Here is a 26,759-nt window from a genome sequence, read left to right as displayed (position 1 = left end):
GTATAAACCATATTTTTAAAATAACTTAAGTATTGAAATTATTTATCTTTTCGCTTTTCTTGAATACATATTTTTATTAAATACATTTTAGAATAAAAATATACGTATTATTATATTAATTACACCCATATATTAAAACAAAGAAGTCAAAATAAAATAATGAACTCTAAGATAAAATGAACATTAATTGAATATATCAATACAAACAAATATAGTCAATTATTTAATTACAAATAAAGAATTTAACTTTCATTGCAAACATGTATGAAATTATAATAGAAATTAATATTTTTTTAAGTGCTTTACTAAAACACCAATGACCAACCCTTATATATATAACCCTATTATATTGAAATAACTAATAGGTAGGTACCTATACAGGATATATACTAATTAATGTTACAATGAAGTTTTAATTAATATAGTTTAATAAATTATAGCTTTAAAATAATATTCAATAACTTAAAGTGTAAAGAGAGATATTGACTTAATTACTGGAAATAACAAATCATTATTGTCTAAATATAAAGTAATATATTAATTAATTTAAATTTACTTATAATTAATGGGTTAAAAAATATTTCAGAAACACCCAATGTTTGAAATACATACCAATTTAACAAATATTGTTTAACAAAATGAATCAATTTATATAATGATTTTTTATAACACGTCATCTTTTTTATTTTAAACATTTAAACAAAGTTAATCAAATTAAAAAAATAACTCTTATAATTAAAATAGCACGATATAACGTACATTTTTTGTTGCTGTTAAAATAAATAAATAATATTATATAATTCTAAATATTTTAGGGAGACAAATAAATTTTAAAACAAAAAAACCAGTAAAGAAAATTAAGAATTTTGTGGTGAACATAGTAAAATAACTTGTCTGCAATAAATATTAACACTGATCGACATTTTTAGTAATAATATTAATTGCGATATTAGTCTATGAAAAACATAAAACACCATTTTATACAAAACGGAAATATTAAGTACCTATAGTTAATTTATCGTGCAGCTAAAGTACTATGCTTGGAACTAGTTTAATAGTTGTAATTAAAATTACGTATTAATTCAACTTTCTAAAAAAAAAAAAAAATTGTTTTACTTTTAATTATAAATTATGATATAAGTAATACATATTTAAGTATTCAAACAATAAAAAAAATATAACTTCGTCAAATAAGAAATTTTGATTTGATATTAAAATCAATTTCATCTGGAATTAATTGAATTAATGTGGTATTCAGAAATTCGTGTTCTATATATTGAAACACTGTCTTGAATAATATACTTTATCTTATTGTTAGTATGGAAAATTATTTAATTATATAAAATTTAATTTTTAAAGACTATTTCTGAGATTAATGATTATTTTCACTAAATCCTTGGCCTACGATTATCTTTTTAAAAACCAAATTAAAAGTTTAATTTTTAAAAATATTTTATTAATTTACGTAAATACATAAGGTTATGTTGTAAATAAACTTTATTAATTATATTTATATTGGTGATTTACATTGACTATAATAAAATATCAAAATGTAGTAAATTAAGGATAAAATATAACACTTAATTCATTCAAACGAATATTATATCATCAGTCCAAATAAGAATAAAATAAAATTATTGTTTATTAATGTAATAAAATTTAATAATATTCTAACCTGCAAAGCTACAATGTGAGTTTCCATTATTAGTAATGCAAGCCCATTCTGCTGTTAATTCTTTAAACGTTGCCATAGATAATTAACAATTATTTTAATTGATTACTGTACATTACTAAAAGAAAAAAAATTATACGGTAAATTAATCATAAACAATCATTTTTACGAACATTTTACAAAAATAAGTCTGGTATCCGGAGTTAAGGTGTCGACTGCCAACAGAAAACTAATTTAGAATCAAATAACCGAATGTTGTTGGATTTTCTAAAATTTGTTGCCGATATGATAAAAGTTATTATAATCGTAAAAATAAAACAGTAAAATCAACAAAATCCTATACAGAAGATAACTGATAAGCAATCCGCATTAGAGTATAAAGTTTAATAGTTCTTATAAATATATTTCAACAATTGGTATAGCGTGCAAGATTAAAAGTGATAGGCGATACTGAATGTCGATAATTGTCATAAATATATTTTGTTAGTTACTCATTAATATAATTATTTAATTTTTGTAAATAATTAAATTTATGTTTTATCTTTTCTAAAATATTATATAAGTGATATAACCATATAATTGTAATAATATTATATTACAATATCACACTTAAATATTAATGTGTTAATATGTCCTTTAATTGCTATTAACTTGGTTTGAATAAATCAACTTATTATTATAATTAGATATAATATTGATTTAACAATTTTATTAAATATAATAGAATAATTAAATAATATACTAAGCCCCTTACTATATAAGTGTATGCAATTTATTATACATATCACCATGTAATGATATCAATATTTTCTGATAAGGGGAACGGCTATGGCAACGTTATAGCCATCAAATTGATTAAGTATAAATAATATAGTAAAATCCCTTAAATTGCGCACTCAGTGCCTGAAGTTTTTCTAGGATGATTTAAATTTTTTGTTTCCAATACCTCAAAAAAATTAAATCAAAAATGTAATTAAACGATGAATGAAACATAAAATAAAAATTCTAAAATTTTGCGAAATTTGATTGCTGCGACGTTATCATTTCCCCTAAGGAATTTCATGGATTTGAGAAATAACAATTAAACAAAAATGTATCACGTCCTCTTAATCAGTTATTTCGTATTAATTAGTCTAGCTTTTGGAAGCTTACAAAGTAATAGCAACAGTAAAATACTAAAAAAATATGATAATCATTAATCAATATAAATTATTGGACTCAAAATATTTAAAAAAATATGGTATCTTGTTTGTACTTATACTCACTTTGGGCATATCTAAGTTGTTTATAGATTACGGAAACTTAATGCATTCAACATAAATGTCCCATTATTATTATAAAAATTTTTAAGCAATAATAAATCGTTGAAATCGATAAACTGTTCTATATTGAGCCAAGTTCACGGTACTGTCTTGTACTGTTAAAATAGGAACAGTTCAATTAATTGCGTGTTATTATAATAGAACTGATTATGTCGATTATAGAATTTATATTGTACTTAGTTAGAAATTTAAATTTTGATACGAGTATGAGCGGCCAGTAAAAGACATAAGTGGTAATTTCAAAATAAGTAATGTATTTACAAAAAAAGTATAATAATCCATTCAGTATAGTTGTCTTACAAAAATGCGAATGATAAATTTATCAAACAAGCTGTATTTTGTTTATTAGATCAGTAAAAACAAATCAGCGACAAGTATAGTGTGACAGTATTTATGAAGTAAACCCTGTGTCATTAATGCACATAACCGCAATAGGCCCAATATATCACGAGCACATCTATAATGACGTATATTGTATAAATATGTTTAATATATTGCACCTTGACAGCTAATTTCCTAGCGACTTCAAATAAAGTAGGTTTAAGAGTAGGATCCTTATTTTTATGCACGTTATATGAAGTGTTGCCTACTCCAGTTAATACATCATCGTTAACCATTTTCAAAGGGGTTAGTATCACGCACTTGTGTAGACGCGTACTTTCTTATCAGGAAAATTAGATATTTACAACGTGAATGCTCACTCTCCCTTCAAAAAATTTTTTCTTTTCTTATTTTTGTCATCTATTATGTTATTTAAATAAAGTTTTATTATTATCGTATTTGTTTGCTCTAAACTGCCAATATATATGACATACATAAAATTATATAAAAACTGAAATTTAAGCATTCTATAGCTGTATTCATTATACTAGCTATATAATCCTTCAATAAATTTAGTGGTTATACTGATTACTGTTATAGTATATTTTGTGGCTATATATATATATTCTTTATAAAGTATTTGCTGTTTTCAATAACCGACAAAATATTATAATGTTGGTTTTTTTCTACATGTTTCGTTATTCATCTTATTATAGTATAATATTAAAATTCATAGTTGCTTGGTATTCCAATCATTGCGAACACCGGGATTAACCACATTTTGCAATCAATAATCAGTACAGTGACCATCGATAAAACCTGTTGTTTCAATAACATATACGTTATATAGGACACAGCAATAGTGCAATCGTTGGTAATAAATTATAATTATTGTTATAAATATTAGTATTTATTACCGATCGGTATAGGAAATACGTAATGTATATACTGTATTTATACAGTATTATTATTGATATTTTGTTATTATTTCATAAAATCGTCAGCATCATTAACATTCGGACCATTCAGTGTACATTTATTGAATATAGGTACATAAATTATTTTAGTTTAAGTAATACTGAATATTGTATTATAATATATAAAATGTATGGATCTTGCGAGTAGTGTAGATTAAGGTCCTTATTCTTTGACCATTAAATAAATATGTTGTATTTTTTTTGAGGCTGACATGCATCTGCAGTATTATTTATAAATTATAAACTAGTATAAAATATTATGTACATAAATTAAATTATACTAGATTAGTAGGTTTCATATTATAAACATGATATTGTTATAAAATAAACTGCAGTATTATGCTTTACCCAGTTAATGAAATCTACACTATAAAAAGTGAATTTTGTAGATCGATATATATATATATATATTTATATATAGGACCTAATAATGTGATATTAATATCATAATATACATCTTGAATGAGATATTGAGTTTGTAATGTAGTGAATAATACATATACAGAGTCCTATAACTACGGCTGTATATTGTGTATCAACCTAATAACAATTATACGAGTATATACGATTAATTTTATACTCCAATCAGGCCTCCAAATTTAGAAGTGTGAGCTTTACCATATATATACCTATATTACCTTACCATAAGTATTTTAAAATCTGTGTGTTCCTATTATCAAAAAAAAAAAAATTAATTTAAACATTTTTATTTTATTATATATTTTTTATTTATTTTGTATCTTAGATTGAATTTATGAATTTTTATTTTTGATTGTATTTTGACTATAATATTATAGCTCATAGTAGCTAAAGGCATTAATTTATATATTATTATTATATGATTGACTAATTTTAAATGAAATTGAAAATTTATATTAGATTTATTTTATGATTTTATCAAATAAAATAAGTAGTACAGAAGACCTGGCAGAGTTTACGTCGGATAGTATTGGAGTACCACCGGGAGAGTTTACAATCGCCCCAGGATGAACACCTAAAAACCTCAAACCACCCAACTTTGAGTAACTATAACTCACTAACAGTTTGAAAAATAATGATTTTAACGTTTAAATTCATAAAAAAAATAGTCGTATAAATTTGGTACTTACATTTTAAATGTAGGTTGCCATTTGAAAATCAAAAGTTGATAGTGGTTTTACTATTAAATAATAGGGTGAAAAAATAAAAATTGCGTACAGTTTTTGAAAATTATAATACAAAATATTTTGAAAAAAAAGTCAATATACTTTACAAAATAATGACTGTATAATGATAAAAGAACCACACTGTATATATATAGTAATTAATACGCCTAACCGTTTGAAAATCAAAAAATTAGTGCTAGATTGATATGTATAAAAAACATCGAGTAGTTAGAAATATTTTAATATATTCTTGTACGGTATTTCAAATTTCATTAAATTCACATGGATAATAATACTCGTGCCTCGTAGTCATTTTAAATGAAAATAGGCGAGTTAAATTTATAAACACAACGATTTTGTGGGCTGAAATTCTTGAATTATTTTATCGAGCTTAAGCGATTATTGTCTTTTTTTATTTTTGATAGATGATATGTATTTTTGATCTTTATATCTCCAGAAAACGCATTTTTTGCAGTTTATAGACGTATAGGTTTTTTGACTTCATGAGCGTTTTATTAACTGAAATTTGATACGTGGATGAGGACTATAAATCTATAACAAACGTGTGTGTTACATGTTACCGATTGACACTAAATTCAAAAATATTCTTGTAAGTTAATACATACATTTTTTTTACGAAATAGTAAAACATCCGAGCATTTTAACAGTATAAATATTGAATTTCAACTATACCACTACCTTTTTAAATTTATACAATATGAACAATATGTTTCCAACTGCGCTAGTTAATGATAAGATATAGTTTGAAATGATCACTATTGTTACTATTTTTATTGGCCCCCCTTGAAGTAAAACACTATAAGTACTCCGTAATAATGGTATTTGCTCAAATATATTTTTCCTTTTGTGGTTTTATGTCGGTATTTACTTAAAGCTTGTAATTTATTAGTTAATAACAATAATATATTATAGTATCCAAATTAAAAATATAATCAACGATTATCAAGCTAAGTTTATGATGTATATAGTGGTGTGCAATTTTAACTAGTTCAGAACTTAGAAAGTCAGAGTTGTATGAAACTGATGACAACTCTTATTTGCATAAAAAATGAGTACCTATATTAAAAATTTCGTACGTTACATATATATTTTATAATAGGTATGTATGTATTTTATTACGTGTATTTCAATAGTTGTTTTTTTTTAATATTTTCGTATTATTATTATTATTATTATTGTAGTTAAATATATAGTTAAATTTAAAATATAAAAACGATTTTTCTAAATTTTAACATTTTGTTCAGGGATATTTTTTCGTGAGATATTTTGAATTAAATTATTAGTGACTTGGGACTGTATTTGATTATAGTTATGAGATTAAATGAAAATGCATTCTTTAAACAGTTTCACTCATTTTTATTTCTTAAAATTTTTCGATCCTTTGTAGTGTGTATAATATTATACTTAAAGAGTTGTGTCCAATAACATATAACCCATTTTGTTTTACCTAAATAATTGAATACTTTTAGGAGATACCATTTAATAATAAATGTCTATAAATGACTATGCTACGTCATCGACTATAATACCTACGTTATAAACTGATTTTTTTCTTTTTGGGAAGTTAGAAGTCTATGGAAAATAACTGCCACTTTTTATGTGGAAGGCAACGAGAAACGATCACGTGTAAATATGTAATGTTTTCTTATGTCTTTACTCCAATAATTTTAATATAAATATAGGGAGCAATCAACTGCATGAACCAACCAATAATTGCAATATTGTAAAACTAAAAACAACTTTTATAATATATTATCAGTTTGTCTGTGTATTTATTTTTATTTCGGCGGCCCTCTTTTTCACCCGGTTGCTATGTAAACATTTTCTTTTTTTGATTAATGATGTTTTTATAGTTATTATTATATTTTTAGTTTTTACTGATTATTAAAAATTATAGAAAAATTTTAATTTTAAGCCTCCATGTAGAATTATTATTTAGATTTAATTTACTAAGTCCAGATACAAGTAATTTTCATTTGATAACCAGAAAGCATTTCGGCTATTAGAAAATTGTCAACATGGTCTTTAATAAAAATTTAAAATACACATCATTTTAAAACCAATCAATTTATCAACAAATACGCTCTGAATTAAAAAAATTACATAACGTACAAATTACAATACCAATTTAACTAAGAACATGTGCTTAAAAATACATTCAATTTTCATATTATAAAATTAGTAATGTATTTATGAAACTATTAATCTGTTAATTTTTAAAGATAATTTTATATTATTTTACTTGAAATCATAATTTTACGAATTAATGAATAGAAATCCTAGACAGGTATAAATGGTATAATGAATTATGACGTACTTTGAATTCTTTGGTAGGGTGTGTCACATATTTCCTTAAGCCCTTTTGAAAAATTATTCTATCACATAAGTAACGTCTATTCTATGTACACCACTACACTAGTGGTTTTCCTGAAAGTAAAGGACTAAAATATTTATTTATCTAATTTCAAATCATTTATTCAAGACTTTTCACCAAAAAAATTTATAAATAAACCACATATTTTTACTAAATTGAATATGACGACATGTATTTTCAAACAATTCTCAATCGTTATTTTTGGAAAAAAAAATGTTAATAAATAAAATTATTTTAACTTATTTTAAAATTTTAATTTATTTCCTTTATTTAAAATATATTATGCTTAGTAATATTAAGTAGGTACTAGTAGTACAATGGCTATGTTAAGTTTTAAATATACATCAAATATATATCACTAAAAACCATTTAAATTGATCCATGATTACGTTATACTACTGAATATATAGCAGTAAAATTTAATTAGTAAACATATGGTATGACGTATGAAACATGTAACGCTAACTATTTTAAGTATGCACATTTGCATTCATAATTCATATCGTACCTACTATCTACGGTACCTACACTATCAATAATAGTAATCATACTCCCTTCCTAAATATTTTATAACGCGTGGTACTTTCACCTATTACAGTTCATGTTATGCTATCTCATCATATATTCTTATCACATAAACTCAAAATACTAGTAGACTACACATCTTAACGTTTAGGATTAGAAAAATATTAAAACACAATCAGTAATTACCTTTTTCGTAGGATGTATGACAGTAGAAACACGTGTATCCGTCGTTTATGTAGTCGTTGTGTTCCATCTTATTTTTATTCTAAGCTAATACGATAAACTTAAAATAACAGTCTTGAAGAGAGCACGATAAATCGAACACACAAAAACACACGACTACAAAATTGATGAGATTCGTCCGTTGACCGCCTACACGTGTACGTTCGGTGTAACGATCGAAATTTTATAAAATCTAATTTGTACGTAAAAACCGATGTATTTACAGCGAAAACAACAACAACAATCGCGCGGTATATGACTAGACCGTACACTGGATGGCACAAATTGTTGTTATAGACAGCAGCTGTTGTGTAATTGTGTGTCACGCACGACGGTGGCGGGGACCGTAGTGCAGACTAGACGCTCGGGGAATGACTACCGTCGTGAGCGTGGACGGAAAAAAATCAATACCTCATGCTCGCAAGTGGCGCGCAAATGCCACGGACCACGGGTCCGCGTGCGGTGCATATATTATATTATTATTATTACTATATCGTCTGGCGAGCTGTATTGTTTCGTTTTTTATAAATTGTATTTTGGTCGCTCAGATTTTAACGTCCTCGCGGATCGATGCGAATAGAAAGAAGATCACACACGTACAACGCCACACACACACACACACATATATACATAGATATCGTGATGTATTTTAGTGATCTCGCGACCCACTGCAGAGCCGGACTGAGGCGAAATATTACTGTATGGGTTTAAAAACGTTTCAGTGCCGCCCCCTCGTCGCGAATCTCGTCCTTACATCATTTACTTGAGCCGTCGTCGCGTCATCGCGTCGCCGCGATCGTCTTTATTTAACATGACATTGTTTCTTAATCGAATTTCCGGGTATTTTTGCTAAAAAAAAACCACAGATTATAATTATATTATAAGAATAATAATTTGCAAAATAACAGTAGTTATACTGTTTATGTTCAGAAATAATGTCTGGACACACACACGCGCAGTAATCGATAGACCAAATTAAATATTTTAAGTCACTGATTGTAAGTAAACTGTAAAGATAGATTTACTGAAAATAGTATAATTTTTGTTTTATTTTTTTCAAGAAATATATATTTTAAACCTTAGATCACGATAATTAATAAGTATATCGTACAGGTATATGGGATACGAGTAAGATATACATACGATAGTCGATAGTACGTGAATTTAAAAAATAAATACCAAAAAGAAACGTACGATATACATATCTACATAAATACCTAAGTGGACAAATTTCGAAGAGAAAAGACATTCGTTAATAAAATTAACACTTACAGATTGAATTTTAATTAAACATTTATATTTTTTATTTTGTATAAAAAAAATGAATTGCATTTTGCATTATACGAAGATTAAGTAATTTAAAATGACAAAGTAATTTAGTTTGTGTATAATCGTACTGAGACATATAATTTTTTTAATTGTTAAAAATGTTCAACAGGTTATATTATTGAGACTCTCAAATACTCTTATATAACTACTGAAGATAATACGAGCTTAAAATTGTGAAGTAGAGATTGTATCTATTTAATCGATTTTTTGTTACCTCAATATAAGCGATTCATAGCGACAATCATTACATGTCAATGATTTTCTTTAAAAACAATAGAAATTTTTAAGGTTCAATTAGGTGAACCTTAGTTGAAATACACACTCAAATGTAACTAATTCAAATTACCTGTAAAATAAGTATAATTTTTAATATTTTGAAAACGAATGAAATGTACACAATTATACATTTAGATCTGTGTACACACTAAGTACCTATTAACAAAGTTAAGTCGTGTAAATTGATGAAAAGTTTAAAATTCAATTAAATGTGCAAGCGTCTCACCATAATTTTGTCGCATATTATAAAATATTATTAATATACAATTATTTTTAGCGTATACTAATACGGAAATATATGTATTGTATAATTAATGGATTTGATTAGGTATATATTACAATATTATATACTTTATTAAAAAACATTAATTAAAATATTTAATATCAGTATTAATAATTATATAATTATACATAAGCACATAGTTAATTAAAATTGGGCAAAAAATTAGCAATACGTAGTTATACGACGCAGATAATAAACCCATTTACAATTTGATGAGAGCTTAATAATCGCTGATATTGACCTAGAGTACATCACAGCTATATGGTCCTACTAAATTTAGTTAGTACTAGTTACTAGTTATTAATTTAAAGTAAATCACAAGCACATACCGAGATAATAATATATCGATTTGTAACGTTTTGATGATAAATTTTATTAGTAAGTTTGTAAAAAGTAAATACATACACAATAATGAATATAAATTATTATATAATATGTGTTATATAGTTTATGTAAATATAAGTGAGTGGACTTTAAATTAATAATTTTTATCATTATGAAGAATGTAATGTTAAGTTGTTTATAAAAATTGAATATTTTTTTATAAAAAAATAAATTATAATTGTTTTTACACATCAATAACATCTATATGAATTTAAATTTTTAGGTAAGTGAATAAGGTTTATTCATAAACGTAATATAATTAGCTGAATATGAAAAAGGACGTTAATTCTAACAATTTTCTCAATCTTATTCAATGAAAAAATACTGTAAAATATTTTTTTCATATGAAATTTAATACCACCCATATACTTTTAAAATATTAAACCCTGTGAAGAAGATAAGAAAAAAATAGTGGTGTGCTGCAGTGTGATTGTCGTTGTTAGATTGCGTCATCTGCTATAACGTGAAATTATGAAAATCACATCTGTCTTATAACATTACTTTTATAGTATGAAATTACCCCAATCAAACTGTTGATGTACAAAAACATGGGTAATAATACTATAGACATTTCTGTTGAATCATCAGTAATGCATATTATACACTACGCTGTGTAAGTAATTTATAAAACTAGTTATTATATGACTGTTAAATCCAGTCGGAAGGAACGCATAATAATTTTGTGTATCAACATAATGTTTTCACTGTAATTTTTCGATCTATTGAATACAAGCCTATAACTCAACGAGGTCAAGTGGAATGAGATTTTTATTTATTTATTTTGTTTTGGATTTGTTTTTAGGTATTTTATAACATATTGGATTGTGGATACCTACCAATAAAATTAAGTAAGTATACTTACAACTAACAGTTAATCAATTAATCATTTGTACATTTTTTTTTATCAAATGTAAAGTTCAAAGCCAATAATATAATTGTTTAGTGTTTTATCTAGTCTATTATATTAAATTAGTAATATTTTAATATTATTACTGGTGAATAATATAGCTTACAGGATCAGTTTAAATTTAAATTGACATTTTATATCAATGTAATTTTTAAAATTACTGACTAAAATTGCTCATAAAGATACATATTCTGTTATTAATAAGTTATATTTGTCCTATGTTCTTTAAAATCTTTGTTTTAAAAAAATAAATGAAAATACAGATTCTTAATAATTTATTTTTAAATAAGTAACGATTTTTGAATTAAGATAATTTATTTTTGAGATTGTTTAGATACTCGTTCTTTAATAAATAAAAAATATAATTTATACAATAAGTATTGAAAATGTATTTTGTATGTGAATATATATTAGTGTTTCCAATATTTGAGTATTTCATTAAAAATTATGGTTTTAAAAAGATTCGGTAAAAAATATTCATTTTTAACTAGTTATGAATAATTCAAAATGATTAAGTTTAAAGAATATTATCATACACCATTTATACATATATATATATAAATAGTCTTTTCTAGATATAATTACATACTGTTATATTATTTAAATAAATTAAATTATTTTTACCTATAATTAATTCTATGTTACGTATTCAAACGGAAATAATATATAAAAATCTCAATTTCTGTTACGATTACTTATCATACGTTATAAGTTATAAGTTAAAATGTATAAAATTAAATACATTTAATTGTTTATTCTATAATTTTATAAACAGTTAAGTTACTAAAAAAAATAAATAATTCAAAACTTTATTTCATTATGGAGTAAATAAATGTTTATAAAAATGCTTCAAATGCAGTATTACGTTCCGGTAGAGCGCGGATTTGTACGGATCCACATCGGCCGCCAGTATCAAATGTGTGCATGTTCTGTTTGAGTTTCATAGTGAACTAAGCGGGAGTGCGTGCTACATGTGTTATACTGCGCTCAAAGTAACTGTTTCGTCTTTTCTAAGTTTGGTGCCAATCCACAGTTAAAAACAGTAAGTAAACACAGCTTATAATATATAATCTCATTTTTTTTTTGTTTAAAAATAGTTTTTTTTTTTATAGGACATAGGTACTAGCCTTAAATTATTTATTATTCAATATTATAGATTATAATAATAAATAATAATAATTTTATTTATTTTAAAACATAATATTTATGATAAAAAATTCATAAATAATGTAAAAAAAATAATAGATTTGTCATAAAAATAATTTTGTTCTAACCAGTTAAACTTATCATTTTAATAATAAAATTAAGATAATATAAAGCTTTTTAAGTTTTGATAACTTAATTTAAAGCTTTACTATTATATTATTATACTTAATAATATATTATAAATAAGTTAAACTATATTAAGTTAAGTATACTGATTTGAATTTAAGTACTTTTAATTATTATTTGGTTTACTTTAGAAGAATGTCATTGTGAATGCACTAGTAATTCAAATAATAATGTATTTCTATAATTCTATTACAATGGAAAAATATTAAAACAATTCTTGAAATATTATATGACTTATTTCTTCCGTAATAAAGATTCATGAAATAATATTTGTATCCATTGTCTTATATACTGTACACTTAATATTTCTAAATAATATAACAACCACGACAACATCTTTTTTCTTTATTAATTTAATTTTATCTTGTGTTAAGCATATTATATATTGTAATTTAATATTTTAGAATAATATTTAAATGCATCATCAACAGTTTTATAAAATATGTTTATGATAATAATAATTATTCTCTCGATCCTTTTGTTTTAAACAATGCAGGTAAATGATGTATTTATTATTTACTATACGTTAACATATTATTGTAAACAACAAAGTTAAATAGTTCAATAGATCATAGAACATTTTTAATGACTGTTTAATGTGTTTATACTATAAAATGTATTAATACATACGTTTGTTTACATATTGTAAGGTAAAATAAATACAAATTATGAAGTGGATAAAAATCATATAATTTGCGTGATTCTTTTGCTATGAGTATAGAAGTCTACGATTTGTTGTTTATTAAGGCTCTATACATTTACATGTGTTCTCTCTGTTTTACAAACATAGAAAATACGCATTCAGAAGAACCATTTTGCTTTATTCGATATTTTAATTTTTAAACTAGATATGAGTATTTTTAATACGTGATATTTTACATGTACATATCTCGTTTAAAAAATTTAAATATTGAAAAAATCCATCACTTCATAGATTACGCTCTTACCTTAAATTTGTATAATAGATTAATCCCCCTCTAATATAAAATCTAAATAGCACAAAATCGATATTATTGAACGTAAATTTGCTAAATTGTGTATTTGTAAGGCAGACATAATAACACATGCGAGTGTAGCATATTCACAATCAAATTGACATTAAGGCTTAAAAGTTTGATATTTAGACGCGCACTAGTTCGTAAGAAGAAAAATACCTACCCTTATGTTTTTAAACATTCTTCTTACTATCACGAATTAAGAGTGATTTAATTTCTGTAATTTATTATATTACAATGATTTAAAAAAAAAATATTGAACAATTTTAATACACATATTACATGTATTATATATTTTTAGGTATTTATAATCTCACTTGTTATTATTTAGTTTTATTCTTGTAAACTTATTATATAGCCTATAGGTAAGTAAATAGTTTTAAAAATAATTGATTGATTTTGGTATATTTTATTCTTTTATTCAGGTGTTATATACTTTATTTTTGGATGAACAATTTTGTTCTTATAAAATAAATTATGTACAAGCACAATTAATTTAAATATTTTAAATATAGTATATTCTCTATGGTTTCGACCATTATTGGTATAAACCTACATTATACATGGTACCTTTATCATTTTATAATAGTTTTCATCTTAAGTATATTCTAAATTATATTGTATAAAATAATAATGCTGATATAGTAAATAGTAAGTAGAGTATAATTTTTTAATGAAGATATTTAACTTAAAATTTGAATTATATATTTCATATTGATTTAATGAATTGGAACGGTTAATTATATTAATAATTACTCAGTGCAACTAAAATTCCGTATATTAACTATAAGTAAATAAATTATGTACATTCAAACATTCTATCAATAATTAGTACATGTATTTAAGGCAATTATTGTAGAATATAATTTAGGTCTAAAATATACTGGAACTGAAATTAGTTAAGCAATGGATTTATTGTTTAAATAGCATTTTAATAGATTATTGGTAATTCATATGGGGTTAATGATTGACTGAAGTATTTATTTTAAATAATTAAAAAACATTTATAATATTACATTTTTATTGATCACAAAAATGTATGTTATCATAAGAATCCTTGTAGAGATCTTAAATTCTTATTTTAAATAACTAATTTAACTATACCTAATGTCTAATGTTTTGAATGTGATCACCATTTTTTTGTAAGACGCTTCAAATTAAATATTTTGTCAGTTACGAAAAAAGTAAAAAAAATACTTATTATTATACACTTTTTTTTTAATATGTAAGTATAAAATTGAATTTTCATCAGTGATATACTACAATATTCTCTAATGGTATATGTATAATCATTGATCTATATTACATGTATGGCAGGAAATTTGGTTAAATTTGTTCACCAATATCTATGATACCTATATGGCTATATATGCTAATAATTCTACATGAGCTTGGGCCAGCAGATATCACACTAACATGTGCCATGTCCGAAGCTAATCAATAGTTTTGCTCTTCCTGTTCATTGTTGTTTATCATTTTGCCATTAATGTGATATGTGTTTTATTCTATTATGTAGTTCTGCAATAGTCTCTTTGTAATCGGTTTATTATTATTCATAAAAATAATTGTTATGTATTATAGGCATAGTATTAATCACCTCACAAATGATTCATGTGAAAGATGTGGTTAGATTGTAAAGTGATTAGGAATACCGAATAATAACTATAGGTAAGTTATAAAATATAAGTAAAAAAGAAGGTTTCGCTTGAGGGATTCCTCTCTCCCTCAAACAGTCGTGACTTTATATTTCATAGACGTATAGAACAAAGTAAAATAACAATAATTTTATATAATTGAGACTAAAGAGTAGAGATATATACAGCAAATAAAATCAAGATATTCTTATTTAACATTGTTAATAGGTACTAAAACCAGCGAGACCTAATGAAAAGTAATAAAGTATAGGTACATAATAGTTTTTACAGACTTAAATGAGGAAAATTATTATTATATCTCTGACTAATATAATAACGAAAGTAGTAAAAAATAATGTGGTATTTAATAATTGATAAAATTGTTAATGCCCAGTTTAATCGAGCATATATAAAATATATTTTGGAAAAAATATAATTGAGCAGATAAAATCATTCGTTTTGTATAACATTCATTAATTTCATTTTAAACATTAAAACCTAATATAATGTACTCACTACCAAATAAAGTTTAAATATAAATTTAATGGAAATATTAACCCTTTACATAGGTAGGTACATACAACATACTTACTTGTTTTACTATAACCTAAAATTAATGTTAACACGTTTAATTTCATTACATCATTATATTTAATTGCTAATCGTGTTTGCACATATATATACTTTACAGTATTGTACAAAATAGGACTTGCGTGCAATTTCTTTATCTCTCGTTTTGTACATATCTACTGGTCAATTTAATTAGAAAGTGTTTAATGTAACACAATGTATGAGTAGGTACAAGATTTATAGAACACAATTTTTATTATTCCCATATTGAGAAAGTCACATATTTGGCATTTTATAATCACATATATGAGCATATTGCGAACGATTAACATGGTCACATCATCGATTGCCTTTTATTATTTTAATCTGGTTGCTTAGATTTTATTAATCATTTTATATGGTTTTTATGTTCATAAATGTACATATGTTTATAGTTTGTGCGTAGACATAGTTGCGAACAGTGCATTAACACGAATACCATTGTGATTTCCCTGCATAGGTACTTTATTAGGATCAATTTATAGCTACTAGTTAGTATAAATTGGTGTTCATATAAGTGATATTGTTTAAATTATATTATGCATTTATGCGGGAGGATAACAATATATGATACATTAATTTTCTGTAATTTTTAGTATAGGCTAGAATAATTGATACCCTCATCGTTATTTAATTATCTTCAAGTAGAATTTCATTTAAAATTTGTTTACATGTTTTCAATGTTTCAATAATTATTTAAAAACGCAATTAATATTGATTATTTTGTTAGTCATAAGAAACTCTTTGCGAGTTGAGTTAGGTTAGGTTATTATATTTTTTTCAACAGTTGTTAAAATAATTTAATGTGTATTCTTCAAAGAAAATATTCTTGACTTTATTGCTGTACTGCTAAAAACACCTGATGCTCAACGCGTAAGGAATTATTTTACATTATCTACTTAGTTACTATGCGTCTATGCATACCCATTATAGAAGTGTGTTAAGCAGACCGTAATTAATTTAACTCAAAAAGAAAACAGATATTATATAGTATTAAGTATGATGCACATAAGGACGTGAATATGTATAACAATATTTTTTCGCCAAAAAGAAATTCGTAATTTTATAGTTTCATTAAAAATCATTGAATGATATTATTGCTTATTCACTTTTTATTTCAATTAATCGACATTATTTTATTGATAAAAATTATTAAGTATAATAGTAAGTAAATATCGTGAAGTAGTTAAATATAATATTAGTTTGATTTTATTATTTGATGATGTTAACCGATCCAGATCTCCAGTGTTTTAACCATTAAAATTCGATTAACTGTTCTTTATAGTATATGGACGGAAATTACGGTAGGTGGCTTTTAAATTAATGTTTCCTATATTTTATTTGAAGGAAAAAAGATACTGAGTAATTGGTAGAGTAAAATACTCAGCAACTTAAAAAGTCACATGGGTATGGCTATTAACAATAAAGAGGTTTAATTTCGTAATAATTATTAATTATTATCACGGAGTTTGATTAAAACGTATTAAATATTTTAGACGTCGTATAATGTATATATAGTGAATACATTTTTTCACTGGTCATTGGTGTTACAGAAAAGTGTTAGAACCCACTTATACGGGTGCAGTTCTCAATATAAAGAGACGCCAAATTAGGGTTCTCTAAGTCTGACCCGTGTTCTATTGTATTTTATCCCTTTGAATTGTAGCACAGTAAGAACATATATTATATTATAGCAGTAAGTAAGTATAGGTACATTGAAATTGTATTTGATGTGTAGTAGATAAATGATCAAATATACCAATAGATATAAATACATATTTTTGAAAGAAAAAGTATCAAAATAATAATTCTCATGACACATTATTGACAGCACTTGTCACAGTAACAGCTCATCAGATATTTTATTCCAATGAGTAATAATTGGATGCTTATTCATCATCATATTTACTACATTTTTATGTTTGTTACAGATATGCAGCCGGACATTATAGATAAGAAGCACGATAAGCAACTGATTGTTAAAATGGCTGGTTATTTAGAAAAAAAGGGCAGAATGGTTAGTGGACTGTATACTTATATACTCGTATGATATAGTATTTATTTTACATGCGTCAATAAATTAATCTAAAAACTGTATAGTTTACATTTCACAAATAGCCGTGAATTGAATATTGGTTAAATCTTATTTTGCATATAATTCACGATTTATTAATATTATGATCGTTTTTAATTTTTATATTACAGTAAAGAATATTTTCAATGGTTGACTGCACACGAGTAAACTGTACATACATTTGAAATTTTCAGTAAATTTAACCTAAGTTTTTAAAAAATATTCTTAATTTATAATATGATATTTAATATTAAAAAAAAAATAATGGCGAGTAGAATATATGATTATATAGAGTAAGTTTAGGCTGTAACTTGTGAATGGTTAATGAGTAAGTCACTGTAGCAATGGATGTATTAAAATTGAATTCAAAGATAAACCAAATACCTATAGATACGAAAAACGTTTCTGAGTATACAATATGTAATTTGTAATTTTTTAATAATACGGTTGAACTTAATTTTTCAAAAAAATTGCAAATTTGCAAATATTATGAAATAATTTCTATAATATTACTATATTGTACCTAATTATTAAATTAAAAGTTAATACGTCATACGTATAAACAGCTTAAAATTAGTCTAAAAATTATAAAAATGTCATTAATTATAGAAAATAACATTTATAATATGAAAGTAATGACAATTTTTTTTCAATTACCTGCGAATAATATTTTTTGAATTACTGTATAACTTAATAATATATCCTTATTTTTTATTTAAATATCAAATTTTCGTTCAAATTTGAATTTAAAATATTTATAAAAATAATTTCTCAAATAGTAGGTAGTATCGATATTTTTAGAGGACTGTTGGACTAATTTATAATGAATATATTGAATATTGTATTCAATTTTTTATTTTTTAAACATAAAATACGAGAAACCATATATTAAATTTGAATAACAATCAAATATCTTTATCATCATAAATTTAAAAAATGGGGAAAGTATGTATAACACTGCTATATAGTTGAGTGTAACTCGTTATCGAGTAAGTCACTATGATTGTGATATGTTTTAATTTGAGTACAATGATAAATCGTTGCATATGAAAAATGATTCCGAATAAATATGGTGTCAGTCTTTTATTCTTTTCGAACATTTTTAAATGGACTATATACACTAAATTATTTGTAAATTTTCATAATTTTGATGAATTTTATCAAAATTTAAATTTCAAATGCTAAAAAAAATTATTCTTATTTAAAATAAATATTTTTAAATCAATATTGAAACAGCTTAAACGAGAAATCTTTTATTAAATTATCAAGTTTTTTGACTGAGCAAACATTTTTTATTGTTTTTCATACAAACAATTTTTAAATCTCTATAAATAGCATAAAAAAGCTAAAATATTTTGTAAATTATCTATTTTTAAAAAATTTTAATGAAAAATATTTGGGAAAATTTCAAATTTATTTTAGAATTAAGCCAAATTAACAAAATTGTTAAAACCTAGTACTCATATTGTGTAAATATTCCTGTTTTTTTATATTTTCGATTATTTTGAATAGTGTAGTAAATTTTTTACTTTCTATCAAATATATTTTTTAAAATAGAAATTTAAAAAACATTGTAAAACTAATATATTTATCACTTAATAAAATAACTGCCCTAACTTGTTATCGATGTAGCAATCTATATGCATGATAAATACAATTTTATTATGAAATCAGATTTCAAATAAATATAGTAATATAGTTGTTTTCAGAATGCATAAATAGATACAATATGAAACGCTTATCAATTCTTATATATTATATATGGTGTATTCTATATATATATGGTGATTCATCGAACATGCTCATTCCATTTCTTCAATAAATAATAATACAGTTATTCAAAATCAGACTTTTTAAATGTTTTAATGCATTTAGGTATTGACCATATTTTCAAATTATTGAAATTTTTTTGTGTTACAAAGAGTGCCTAATGGCGATACAACTGATACAAGCTTTTATTTTTTAAATGACAATTTCTCTTTTATACTGTAAATTATGTAGGGTATAATTTTCCTGAAAATGTTGACCAATTAAAATTAAAATTTAAACGAATAGTATTGAAGTTATTTAATTTTATGTATTAAAAACAATAAGTTCATAATAATGAGTGAAAATTAATATTAATAATTTATGAAAATTGTACAAATATAATAAATATTAGAACTATTATATAGTTTTGTAAGATCTGTTTAAGTATATTAAACATTTAAAAAAAAAATTTTAAATTTTCAGTAAAAAGAGGGGTTTTCAATTGAAATACAAAAGTTTTCACAACATGACTCACCTTAAGTAGATGTATGTATTTAAAAATTCCAAAAATTAGAATTCGAATAAATTTATTGTCAATTAAAGAAGATGAGCATGTTTGATGAGTTAATTGAATTACACAAATAGTTGGATTTTCTTATTATATAGTATGTACCTATTGATATTTTATATTTCATATATCTTTAATTTCCTTTACAGAGAGTTGTTGGCGTACGTCGTTGGAAAAAAAGATGGTGTGTACTTGAAGGCAAACTATTGTTGTATTTTAAAACTCAATTAGAGTACTCCCATCATTTGTCACCTTGCAGAGGTTCAGTCAACATGGGCCTTGCATTGTCTATAACACTACGGGGTCCGTGTCAATTGCAAATCGTTACTAGATCTCAAATTATAATCTTAGTAAGTATAGTCATTAGTCACTCTGTTCCCATACTAAATTTAGATGTTAAATTTATTAAAATGAATCTGATATAAAACTAATAAATAATACCTTTATAGCCACTATAGCCAGCTATTATTATAATAAGTACTACTTATCAGTGAAGGTACACATATTTCAAATTTTTCTGATGAACAATTCTTTTTCTTATTTTAATAGGATCAGAAGAAATGTTTAATGATATCATCTTCTACTTTTTAATTATTAGAAAAAGAATTTTTATTTCTAGTTGTCGGGTTGTCCAATCGGTCTAGATAAGATAAAATTCATACGAGAAAATTTGGCTGCTTCCGAATTGGTTCCCATACCTGAAAATTGACATCCGAATTAGTTCCCGATATTCTAGGTAGGCGACACACGTCCGAATTGGTTCCCGATAAAGACCTACGAAAAAGCTATGATCTACTAATTGCTGTGAATCATTTCACAGCAAATCCAACAGTTGCTTTTATTTTGCACATCCGAATATGTTTCAATTTATAGATGTATTAAAAGAAGTTCAAATTAAAAATTATATAAAATCGCGAAGTTCGAACAAACTACAAAACCTGAAGTCTAAAAATAAGTTAATATTCATAAAAACAGAAATAGACAAATATAAAAATAACGAAATCAGTAGATTTGAATTTTTAAAAAATGTTTGTTATAAATTATTTATAAAGTCACAATTTTTAACAACTTGGGAACCAATTCGAACACTCCGGAGAACTTTAATGGATTTTTATGATGATGTACTTATTTTTGTAACTAGATATTGTTTGCAGTTCTTATGCAATTGTTAATGGCTTATTATTTTAATTACCTAAATTCATTTTTAGAATTTTGATTATTTATGTAGTTTTAATTTTTAATGTATTTAGATGTTGAATATATATAAGAAGGTAATGCATATAGTTTTTACTTAATAGTTTTAATATCATTATTAATGATTGATTAATAATTATATATACAAATACAAATATATAATGTTCCTTTCAATTTAATTTATTACAATAGAACACATTTAAAAATAAAACTATACAGTATACATTATTAAAATACAGTTATAATATACTAATATATAATAATTAATTAATTATCTAATAGGTATATAAGATTTAATAACTGCAGGATTTATAAAATATAATTTATATAAAAGTTTTTACACAGTATAATAAAATATTAGGTTTCGTATATGGTTGTTATGTATAGCTTTAAACGTGTGTTACTCGGAATGATTATAGGTGATGCGCATACCTACAATTATACTATAGTGAAATTAAAAACAAGTTAAAGTAAATTACTATTAATATGACGAGGTTCAAGCGTGTGTAATGTAATATATTGAACTTTTTAAGTAATATAGAAATATATTATTATACAGTATATGTTAATTAATTGAAAAGTCGTTCAAAAATTAATACAGATATCTAGTACAGTTTTTTTCAATACTCGTATAATATATAACTTATAGCCTACCTTTTACAATGGTTTAAATAAAACATTTTTTCTGAAAATTCGAATATAATCGTTTTTTGGATTTATTCATTTATATTATGGAAAAAAAATAGTTTTAAAAATTGGTCGAATTTTGAATGAATGAAAGAAATTTCTTTTTCAACAAATACAGCATAATATTATGGTAAAATTGTATGGTTTTCACAACTTTGATAATTAATTTGCTAATTTAATAGATTAAAAGAACATATAACACGTTGATATTTTGTATAAGATTTTATTTATTTATTTTTTAATAAATAAATACCATTTATACGTAGGTACCTACTCAGAAATAGTAAGTTTTATTTTATTAAACTAATAAGGTAAAATAAAATAAATACTAATACTACCTAAAGTTAAATTAAGTTATCTACGCACCTGCATTATACACTGATAGAATTTTAAGTTTTGACGTAATAGATAACATTAATAAAACATATCACTATGTCAATAATTTCACCAGAGTATAATTAATATTATTATCAGTATTATTATTTAGGTACTTTTAAAATTTTTTAGGCCAATTATAATTTAAATACAACATATTTAAACTTTTTTCGGGTAAGACTATATATGTTTGATTTAGACCACAATGGAGTTAAAATTAATTTGGATATAATTAACAGTGTATAGCATGGGCGTAGGTAAGAGGGGGATTTGGGTGTTCAAACACCCCCCGAAATTAAATAAAACAATTGTATTATTTAATACATACAAATAAATTATTCATAATTTTATAATATTAATATAGATTTAGACAAAAATCCCCTCCGAAAATATTTCCTACCTACGCCCATGGTGTATAGTGAACATATTGAACAGTATTATAAAAACAAATATTAAATACAATTTTAATTAGTATGTAGTGTACCTATTTTTTATTACGGTTTGAATTACCTAGCATTATATAGACTATAGTTACCAAAGCTATACAATTTTACCATAATATTATGCTGTATTTTAAAAAAAAAAGAAGTTTCTTTCATTCATTTAAAATTATATTTTCTCCATATTAGTCATATAACAAATACATAATTCTACAAAATAGTTATAATCATATATTATTATATTGAAAAACAAGCACTAAAATATCTGCATTATTTTTCGAATTATAGTTACTGACTTTCCAATTAATTTTTATACTATGTAATGCGTACACTAACACATGATTAGAAATAATACTGCAGTGTATGAAATAGTGTATTAACTATTAATATTTAGATTATATTATATTATATATCCTTCACAAAAATTATTATGGATAACTTATCTGTATGGTAAAAAATAAAAATGTATTAATTTGTTAATATAATTTTATTTTGTAGAGAACGAAATCAAAATCTGACCTAGATGAATGGTTTTCTGCTTTGAGGGACGCTAAAAATAATAACCTGGCTTTTATTAAAGACCGAAATTCGTGTTTTATGGAAACAAACTACCGGTCATCTTACCGAATGCCTTTGGTGGAGCCCAACTCTAATAACTGCAATGTCATAAACGAAAATCACTTACGATTTGGCACATCAGCGAAACAGACTTTTGATGGTTTATCCTTCGAGGCATATAACAAGCAGAATGATATTCGTTATATTATGGCTCGCTCCAACAGAAAATCGGCAGCACTGAGGAAATCTGAATCTGACAATCGGATAAGTTTTTACAGGAAGCTCCATGGTCTCGTTCGCACCGATACAATAGCTGGAACGTCTCAGGTGAGCGATAAAGAATCTTGTCGCTCGAGAAGTTTGTCGTACGAAAGTATTTATTTTAAGCCACAAGAAAAGTGTATGCCGATCGAACCGGTGAAATCGCAAAGCTGTAAAGAACTTATGCCTAAAATCGTAAGACAAATGTCCAAAAAATGCACGAACAACTGTGTTTCTAAAAGAATCAGTAGATCGGTATCGTTTTTCGGTAAGCACCGCGAAGATTCTGATTCCGACGATTATGACTATGTTGAAATCGAACCAAACCACATTGAACAAAACTATTCAAAACGTAAGTTTAATATAGCTAAATCGTTAATTATAGAACCATATATTTATAAAAATAATTTTTTTAATACAACGTATTATTTATTAATGCACTAATAATTATTAAAACATTTAGAACAGAATTTGGTAAGCGCCATGCGGTTTAAATTAAGTTAGGCTAGGTTAGATTAAAAATATAACTATGATACCTATATGTTCATTATTCATTGCATGTTAATAAAAGTACGTGTTTATCTATTTTTTAAGCAATGGAAAAAAATGACAAATCTGAACAACAACCAGAGACACCTCCTCATTATAATGCTGAAATAGACAAAGAAATCACTTTGATGTCAACAGACGAAGAATATCATCAAGAAGCAAACGTAGATGTAATATATGTAAATAACGATCTTAAAATGAAAATGTTTACAATGGAATCAGATTTAGTACTTGACTATGGGACCGAGCAATCAGTTGAAAACGAAGATGATCCGCCCCCTTTGCCAATAAAAAAAAAACATAAACAAAATGTTTTATTCGACGAGAAGCCACAATATAAAATAATAGACGGTGTTTACGTTTTTGAAAATGTAAGTGCCCCTTAAATAATAAATTCTTTATGTTAAAGAATTATGTTTAAACAACATAATTATTTAATCTATAATAGTATACCAGCTGTGCATAATATATTTTGTTATCCGACTTGGGTGTAGAAAATAACAGATAATCGCTAAAAATGTTTCACTAAATAAACGAGTATTATTATAAAAAGGTACAAATAAGTATATTAAATTAAATTTTGATGAGGGTTACCTCATCGAAATAAGTATATAATATGGTAGTAGTCATGTATCAAAAAAGGTTGAGCACCGACGTAGGTAAAATATATTATCTATACATTCCTAACTGCAAACTCGTATTTTGATATTAATAATAATTGATGAGTCTATTATAATTTTAATTCATTATGTAAATTTGTGTATAGGTATTATTAGATTTTAATATTATAATATATGCATATTTTATTAAAAATTTAAAACTATTTTATTTAAATATGTGAATGATCAATTTTTTTTATATTAAAAATTATCGATTTAAGGGCTCTAAAGAAGTAATCTATGATGTTCCTATTCCACATGGAAAACTTATCGAACATTTTCGCCGATTAACTATAACTTCCACGTCTTCACCGGTAAAACGTTACGTTGATAGCACCGCGTACCACGATTCATTGGAACCTTCAGTTTATGAGTAAGATATTTTAAATAATTTGAGACAATGTCTTATATCAAATACCAAATTTTATTATTAATGTAGAAAAAATTATGATTTTTTTTCAAATGTCAAGAACGTTGCACATGACACCAGATTCACTAGAAGTTTCCATGATGTTTCCCACATACAAGAGATGGTCAAACGATTCGGGCTTCAATAATTATGAAGAACAAAATTCATTTTTGCCCGATCAGACTAATTTTGAAGATTCCTTAGAACCAGTCATAACCATGATACATCATGATCGCAAAATATGGCAAAACGTGCCAAATATCAACTCGACCGACTACTTCCGTTGACTGTAGTAATATTAAGTATTTATAAGCATTAGAAAATTTATACGTGTTATGATTTTTTATTTTTTTAATCGACTTTCCATTTAAACAGACTCTGCTGTTATTTGTACATAATATATGATTATATTATATATAAAATACATATTTTTTTTAAAAAAAACCATACAATGAGACTATTGAGTTCTAACCGTTTAAGCATTGGAATCATTGAATAAATCGTTAATTTATTCTAATTATTATCTATTACAAAACTTTATCAATAAATAAAAACCATATTAAGCACATAAAAAATATTACTAATGAGTATCAATAGCTACTAAAAGAAATTAACCTGAATAAAGCACATATTCAGTATTCATATGTATATGAAATAAAATAAAATAAAATAAATAAATATTTACACCTGATTACACTATAGAGTATAGAGGACTGTAAACTATAGTAGGTATGATGTATAAATAGAAGTATAGCATAAAAAGAAAATATAATAATTGGTAAATTTATTTAATATTACACAATTACATTTTTAATTGTGTAGGTAGTTCAAAATGCACTACCTTACAACCAATTAGTCGTAATTAAATAACTTAAATAATTAATAGGTACTGAAAAAGTTGAAAAAAG

The 26,759-nt window shown here is 24.5% G+C and overlaps 2 protein-coding genes across 3 annotated transcripts in view; one reads left to right on the top strand and one right to left on the bottom strand.

Annotated features, from left to right (window-relative positions):
* Positions 1 to 8,958, bottom strand: part of LOC113560618 — a 34,987-nt gene extending 26,029 nt beyond the window's left edge. The window contains exon 1 of one of the 2 annotated variants that reach the window (XM_026966605.1): positions 8,544 to 8,958. In XM_026966605.1, coding sequence (XP_026822406.1) covers positions 8,544 to 8,610 — 67 coding nt within the window. In that variant the 5' untranslated portion in view covers positions 8,611 to 8,958. Of the gene's footprint in view, positions 1 to 1,675; positions 1,883 to 8,543 lie in introns of those variants that run through there. The other variant, XM_026966604.1, reaches the window with a different exon arrangement.
* Positions 8,959 to 12,663: 3,705 nt separating this feature from the next.
* On the top strand, positions 12,664 to 26,236 carry LOC113548806. The gene is made up of 7 exons (XM_026949878.1): positions 12,664 to 12,800; positions 18,260 to 18,345; positions 20,869 to 21,069; positions 23,914 to 24,586; positions 24,829 to 25,154; positions 25,664 to 25,815; positions 25,913 to 26,236. Exons 2-7 carry the CDS (start codon positions 18,262 to 18,264, stop codon positions 26,136 to 26,138), a joined length of 1,662 nt encoding a protein of 553 aa, XP_026805679.1. The 5' UTR covers positions 12,664 to 12,800; positions 18,260 to 18,261; the 3' UTR covers positions 26,139 to 26,236.
* The last annotated feature ends 523 nt before the right edge of the window (positions 26,237 to 26,759 follow it).

The sequence above is a fragment of the Rhopalosiphum maidis genome, chromosome 1 (assembly GCF_003676215.2).
Source record: "Rhopalosiphum maidis isolate BTI-1 chromosome 1, ASM367621v3, whole genome shotgun sequence".
NCBI classification, from domain to species: Eukaryota; Metazoa; Arthropoda; class Insecta; order Hemiptera; family Aphididae; genus Rhopalosiphum; species Rhopalosiphum maidis.
This window is presented reverse-complemented; position numbering and strand designations above follow the sequence as displayed.